This window comes from Poromitra crassiceps, assembly GCF_964638095.1.
Source record: "Poromitra crassiceps genome assembly, chromosome: 18".
NCBI lineage: Eukaryota > Metazoa > Chordata > Actinopteri > Beryciformes > Melamphaidae > Poromitra > Poromitra crassiceps.
The window spans coordinates 19,469,828-19,476,598 of record NC_139636.1 but is presented as its reverse complement, the minus strand read 5'-3'; the positions used below and the strand labels follow the sequence as shown (position 1 = coordinate 19,476,598).

General features: G+C 49.1%; 1 protein-coding gene across 1 annotated transcript; it reads left to right on the top strand.

Moving 5' to 3' along the window:
* Positions 1-2,573: 2,573 nt before the first annotated feature.
* Positions 2,574-5,306, top strand: LOC310793318 (ras association domain-containing protein 10-like; the record flags this gene model as incomplete). Its single annotated transcript, XM_083655118.1, has 2 exons — positions 2,574-3,266; positions 4,394-5,306. The coding sequence occupies 2 exons, from the start codon at positions 2,574-2,576 to the stop codon at positions 5,180-5,182; spliced, it is 1,482 nt and encodes a 493-aa protein (XP_083511244.1). The 3' UTR covers positions 5,183-5,306.
* Between the last annotated feature and the right edge of the window lie 1,465 nt (positions 5,307-6,771).

Sequence of the window (6,771 nt, the reverse complement as noted above, 5' to 3'; positions counted from 1 at the left end):
TCAAACACGCAACTTTTTCTTCATGGCCACATCAATGAAATCTGTAGCCAAAGCCCACTGGAGGAGATTTCATGTATTTTTCTTGCATTATCTCAGTAGATTTTATGTATTTTTCTTGCATTATCTCAGTCAGGGCGTCCTTTTGTGTGTGTGTGTGTGTGTGTGTGTGTGTGTGTGTGTGTGCACTGTGCAGGGCCGCCGCACCCTATACGCAGAGTACGCAGACTGCGTAGGGCATCATGTGCTCTTAACTCATTGAGTGCCAGCCACTTTTGGAGAACGGACGCTCCCAGTGCCAGAGTTTCAGAGGGTTTTCAGTGATTTCTCGAGGCCCACAGAATATTGTGTGATATTACTATGTAAACACCGTACATGCACAAAGAACGATGAGACTCTCTTCTATCAACTGCAAAAAAAAGTTTATTGATATCATTTTCCGTTCTTTAGTTATCAGCCGGAGAAGATAGGTAGATTTCAGCAAAAACACACGTTTCAATTTAGAATCTGAGATATTCAGCCTTTTGTGAAATGAAGCATTTCAAGCACATCATTGACTCTGAAGCTAATATTTTCTGATGTAATGACACCTCAAAAATAATTTCCTTCAATAAAACAGTGAAAACAAAGGAATTTTGTTTGGCCAAATAATATTTTTTAGCTGCAACCAGCAGCGCTGGCCCCTGCGTGCGCAGACCCTACACCTTCTTGCTGGTCTTGATTTACTGCTGGTGGGCATCAGATATTCTAGCTTGTTTGCCTGTCTCTGTGCATCGAGCCTGCTGTCTGGGTCTGTGTTTACTGTCAATGGTTGTATGCTGTAGTGCCCTGCGTGCCCCACCCCCCTCCTCCTCCTCCGTGGGAGTGTCTCTGGGGCTCTGCTGCGTTTGCTCTGCATTTGCTCTGCACTGAAAAGTGCGCTGCACCCCGCTTTTTCACAGCCTGTCGCCGGCTCCCAGCTGAGAATAATGTAACTTTTCAGAAAGACGCTGGTGTCGGCAACTAAATCATATGGAGGGGCTATCGCAGCGGAGACGGAGGGGCTCAATTGTGGCAGCAGATTGACTGCTGTTCACAGGCACAGCTAACGTTATGCTTCATGCATATCGATGCGATTTCCGTTTCCCCAATGACTTCTCTCTTTTTTCCTCGCCTTTCTCTAATCTGGAGAGCACTGTCGCCACCTAATGGGTCCCTAAAATAGCTTTTACACATTCAACATCCACCATACTTTCACAGGAGATGGATCTGGCTTTGATCCACGTCCCACCGTCAAAAAACGCTATTGACGAACATACTCGTCCTTGGCACTCAATGAGTTAAGGGCCTGCAATTTTTTTTTTTTTTTTGCCCGCAGTCAGGCCACTCACTGAACAGCAGGCCAGGTGCCGCCTACTGGTTTACTAGTGGTTTTATTACTTTATTCAGGGTTAAAGTGGGTGCATCTCATTGTAAAATTGGACTCGGCCCAAATTGGGCTTCAAACGGCCCAAATCTGGCTTCAACTGGCCCAAATCGGGCTTCAAACGACCCAAATCGGGCTTCAAACGGCCCAAATTGGGCTTCAAACGGCCCAAATTTTTCGCCGCCGCCCTTTGTACGCCGGCACGCGCGTCGGCCCGTATCGGCCTGGCCTGCTTGGTATCTAATGCCCGGCCTGAATTATGATCCCAGTAAATATAGTAAATATACTGTATGAATAAGTATTCGGTTTTAAGAGTATTTTGCGGGGGGGGGGCACAAAACAATTAGCTACGCTTAGGGCACCCAAATGGCCAGCAGCGGCCCTGTGTGTGCGTGTGTGTGTGTGTGTGTGTGTGTGTGTGTGTGTGTGTGTGTGTGTGTGTGTGTGTGTGTGTGTGTGTGTGTGTGTGTGTGTGCGCGTGTGCGTGTGTGTGTGTGCGTGCATGCGTGCGCGAGTGAAAGAAAGAGAAGGAGAGAGAGAGGGGGCGTGTCTGTGTCGTTGACTCTCCTGTTTTGTGTTTTGTCCCATACACGGGGCAGAGTAGCACACGCCTACCGGGGTGGAAGGACGCTCCGCTCCGCTCTCCTCCTCTCCGGGCCAGTGCGCGGGGCTGGGGAGACCAAAGCTCCGGGGGAGAGAGAGTGGGATGATGTCCCGGGACTTAAAGACGGTAGTCCGCACAGACACCTGACCTACCGCTGGAATAACGAACTGATATGATTTCTCTACCAACAACTTTGACAGTCCTTCACCGGGTTTGTTCGGACATGCGAGGAGCGCGTTTGAAGTGGGACCCGCTCAGCACCGAGAGGAGCGCTAAACTTCTTTGGGAGAGGCTGTTTTGAATGAATGGTATAGGTTACTTTTCCTAATATGAAGCCGTTTGGACTCCGCTGAGAATGGAGTCAGAGATTCAATTAAAGGAATTCTACAACCTACTTTTCCTTTTGAGCTGCGACACACGCGCACAAGGACGTTGGTTCAGGTTACATTTTTCTTTTCCAAGATATTATTATTTGAAAGTAATAGCCTATACATTTTTAAACCGGACCTCCTATCTTGGGCATCGCCAAACTAACTTTTTCCCAGTGTGAGTTCCTCCTGTGAGGACATGGAGCCGGGTGAGGGGCAGTTGTCAGTGTGGGTGTGCCGGGAGGAGAAGCTGGTGTCCGGCCTGTCCAAGCGCACCACCTGCGCCGATGTGGTGCGCGTGCTGCTGGAGGACCAGAACCTGCGGCAGGGCGCCTCGGCGGCGATGCTGTGCGGCGCACCGCAGGCGTACTGCGTGGTGGAGAAGTGGCGCGGCTTCGAGCGCACTCTGCCCAACAAAACTAAGATCCTGCGGCTGTGGAGCGCCTGGGGAGACGAGCAGGAGAACGTGCGCTTCGTCCTGGTAAAGAACGAGGCGTCGCTGCCCAACAACGGGCCCCGCAGCGCCGAGGCCCGGGTGGTACCGAGCCGGGAGAGCGGCTCTGGCCCGGGCGGCGCGCTGAGGGGCACCGCCCGGAGCTGCTGGAGCGCCGCCGCTGCCGCCACTGCCAACCTGTCGCAGGAGAGACAGAGGCGCGTGGTCAGGAAAGCCTTCAGGAAGTTGGATAAGATGAACAAGAAGAAAGAGGAGGCCGTTTCCAAAGACAAGGGCTCCGTGGAGAAGATGGAGACGCTGGTGCACCTGGTGATCTCCCAGGACCACACCATCCGCCAGCAGATCCACAGGATCAAGGAGCTGGACAGGGAGATCGAGCGCTATGAGGCCAAAGTGCACTTTGACCGCATCAAGAGGCACGGGGTGAACTATGTGCAGGTATCCATATTATTTCCAATGATGTCACAAGCATTTTCCTACCAATATGGCCATACAATACACACTGTTACACATTGGCTGTTTGTGTCACTTGATTGTGATCACCTGTTAATTGATTATAATCACCTGTTACCATTTACCATTTACCTGTTATTTTCCTACCAAGATGGCCATGTGGTGATGTAACAGAATACTAATTTCTATATCATGTCACATTTCTTCATAACAGTCAATTGGGTCAAAGGAGAACTTCACAGAAAAGCAATGCTATTTGCACATGATTTCACACATAGGCTATACGAAAAATATTATTCTGATATAATTGGGCGTTATGGTATACAGACTGCAGTAAATCAACACAAGGGAGGCTGATATTGAACGGCCTGTAGTTAGTAGAGTGAGAGTAAATTGTGTCAAATTGGGCAGCTTTTAGTATTTTTTTTTGCCAATGCAGCCCTCTGTATAGGCTATATACAAACTATAATGAGTTTGTGTGTAGTGTATAGCTTGAGCTGTGTTTGTGTCATTTGGTATGAATTTTACTCATCCAGAAATGCAGTACATAACCCGGGCCTCGTTCATTTCTAAACCCTGGGGGGCCCACTGTAAGATGTCACATAGGGCCCCAAAATGTCCAGAAACAGCCATGACAGTTTTGCAGGCATTCATTTAGTTTGTGATGCATTGTGATGTTCACATCAACTCGCGTCAACTCTCAAGAATTGTCAAACTAAATGAATGCCTGCAAAACGGTTTACAGTTTTCAGATATGTGTGAGATCATGTGCAAAATACTGTACATCAGCATTGTTTTTTGGCAAAGTTCTCCTATAACAGTATAAAGACCACGGGGGGGAAAAACTGCCAAGAACGCCCATTTATGTCACAACAGATGTCTGCACCTACAAACATGTCTGAAAAACGAATGTGCCAAGTCTATTGCATTCTGCTTGAACGCATTTCACTGACTCAGCACACTGTAATGCACCGAGTCAGTGACTGATGCTGTAAATAATGCATATTGAAAATATCAGAAATGTATTCAAACATATATCCCTGTTATTGAGGCATACAGTATTTCATTGCAATCAATGATAATATTGATTTCTTTTCCACCCTTATGTGCAGGACACATACATGGAGTCGTCCTCCACACAGGAGGCTCCGGCCACCACCTCGGACTGTGCACACAGAGCGGAGCGGCAGGACGCGGCGCGCTGCACGGCTGAGGGCCTGGCGCAGTTCGAGGAGTACGCACGGCGGTGCGAGGAGGTGGTGCGGCTGCAGGAGGAGCTGGCAGAACGTGAGGCGCTGGTGGAGAGCATTACCGGAGAGATCCAGGAGGAGCTCAACCAGCGCTGGATGAAGCGGCGGCGCGAGGAGCGGGCGTCCGGCACGGCGGGTGCGGGGAAGGACACAGACAGCCTGGCCGACTCTGTGGACATGTGCCTCGCCGCGGCCGCCGCTCCCACTGCTGCGCCCTCGGTGGAGGCGGACGTGGAAAGCCTGTCGGAGAACGAGCTGGTGCTGGAGGAGGAGCGCATCAAAACGCAGCTAGACACGAGTCTATACATCGGCCTGCGGCTCAACACCGACCTGGAGGGCATGAAGGGTGACTTGGGCCTGAGTCTGGCACTCTGGGAGGCCAAGGAGAGTGAGTTGCTTGATCTGCTGGCCAAAGTGGAGAGCATGGAGATAGAGCAGGTGAAGCACCAAGGAACCGACCAGGACGGTAAGGCAGAGGCCGGGGCGGGGAGCGGCGAGGCCGAGCCGGTGGAGAAGAGCGCTGGGTGGGTGGAGCAGGCCCGTGGGCTGTCCAAGACCTGCAACACCAACGACGAGGACTCGGACACGGGCCTGAGCTCCATGCACAGCCAGGACTCGGACAACCCGCCAGTGTGCGAGTCACTGGTATAGACTGACTGAAGTCCAAAACACATCGGTGCCGAAGTGTGCGTCATGTGACACCCCTAGTACACATAGGAAGCATCGCAATGCAGCACGTTCGACCTATTCACTTATAATAGAATGCGTCTCCACTTCCTACCACTATGCATAAGTGAAGCCAAAAATATCTCATTTCCGCGAGCTGCCATCTTGGTTGTTTGATATTATTTGGGACGAGAGTCTGCGCAATAGAGTCGGGCTGAGCCCCCTCAGCCGTGCCGCCGTCTGATGGAGGTTTGAGAGTGGCTGTCACAGCTGTCAATCAGCCTTTGTTATATCATCAAATAACTATTTAAAAACAAGCTTGTCAGAAAAATCTGCATTTGAACATACATCAGTTTGATAAGAACTACTTAAAATGACTAAAACCATCTTTGGGAAAAATGTATTTGATGTGTACTTTGTTTAGTTAGGCTCATGTCCTGTCCACTAACATGGGGGCGGCGGGATTTATGACCTATACTGCAGCCAGCCCACCAGAGGGCGATCGAGGCGGCACCGCCTTGCATCGTCTCGTCCCGTGTGGTCCGTCGGACGTGCTGCAGCACAACACGTCCTATGCTAGGGGCGTCACATGATGCGCTGCGACCAGTGTGTTTTGCACTAAAGACATATTTATGCAAATGCCACAAACTCAGGGGCAGTGAAATCAGTGTTGGCAATTATACTGGGGGAATGTTGTTCTCTCCTCTCTTCAAAATGCACCTCAATATGGACGCTGTCATTCTATAGCAATAATTCCTATATGTAGTGGTTGCACATTAAGCTAGCAGGGGCACGGCAGCCTAGCAGTTAGCGAGACCATCTTTAAACCAGAAGACACGGGTTCAAGTCATGTCTGAAGTGTCTTTGAGCAAGACACTCAATCCCTAACTGCAGGGCTGCTGTTTTCTAGCTGACCCCTGACCTTAGAGGAGGGCAAGAGAAAAGAGAATTTCCCTGCTGGGATCAATAAAGTAGCCTATCACATATTATGAGGAATAGCCTAGATTATTATAATAAGCCACTTATAGTCCATAGCCTGCAGTGAAAATATAACATTAAGGTATACTTGATCAAATCAGGGTTCCCACGGTCATGGAAAACCTGGAAAAGTCATGGAATTTTAAAATCTCATCTTCCAGAAGATGTCATGAATTAGTAAAATCTTTGAAAGTTTTGGGAAAGTAATGATTTTTTTCCCAGTAATCTTCCATGGATAACCTTCCACATAATGTCTGTAACAACGGCAAATGTATTTTCTGTAGCTGTTGACATGAATCCAATAGTTAGTAGGTAACAGTGTAGTAATCATTTCTGGTACTGATTCAGTCACCACATCACACTACATGGAAACTATTATGGATCCTTGAAAAGTCATGGAAAAGCTTTGAAATTGTATCCATGAAAATGTGTGGGAACCCTGTCAAAGGTGTACAGAGACTTTGTAGAGGATAAAAAAAGACACGCACAACCAAAAAACCCACTGGGTTGGGTGCTGGATCAAAATATACCTGACAGTGAAAAAGAAGTGATCCGCACACCTTTGGAGGTCCTGTTTGAAGGTTTTTCATTTCAGC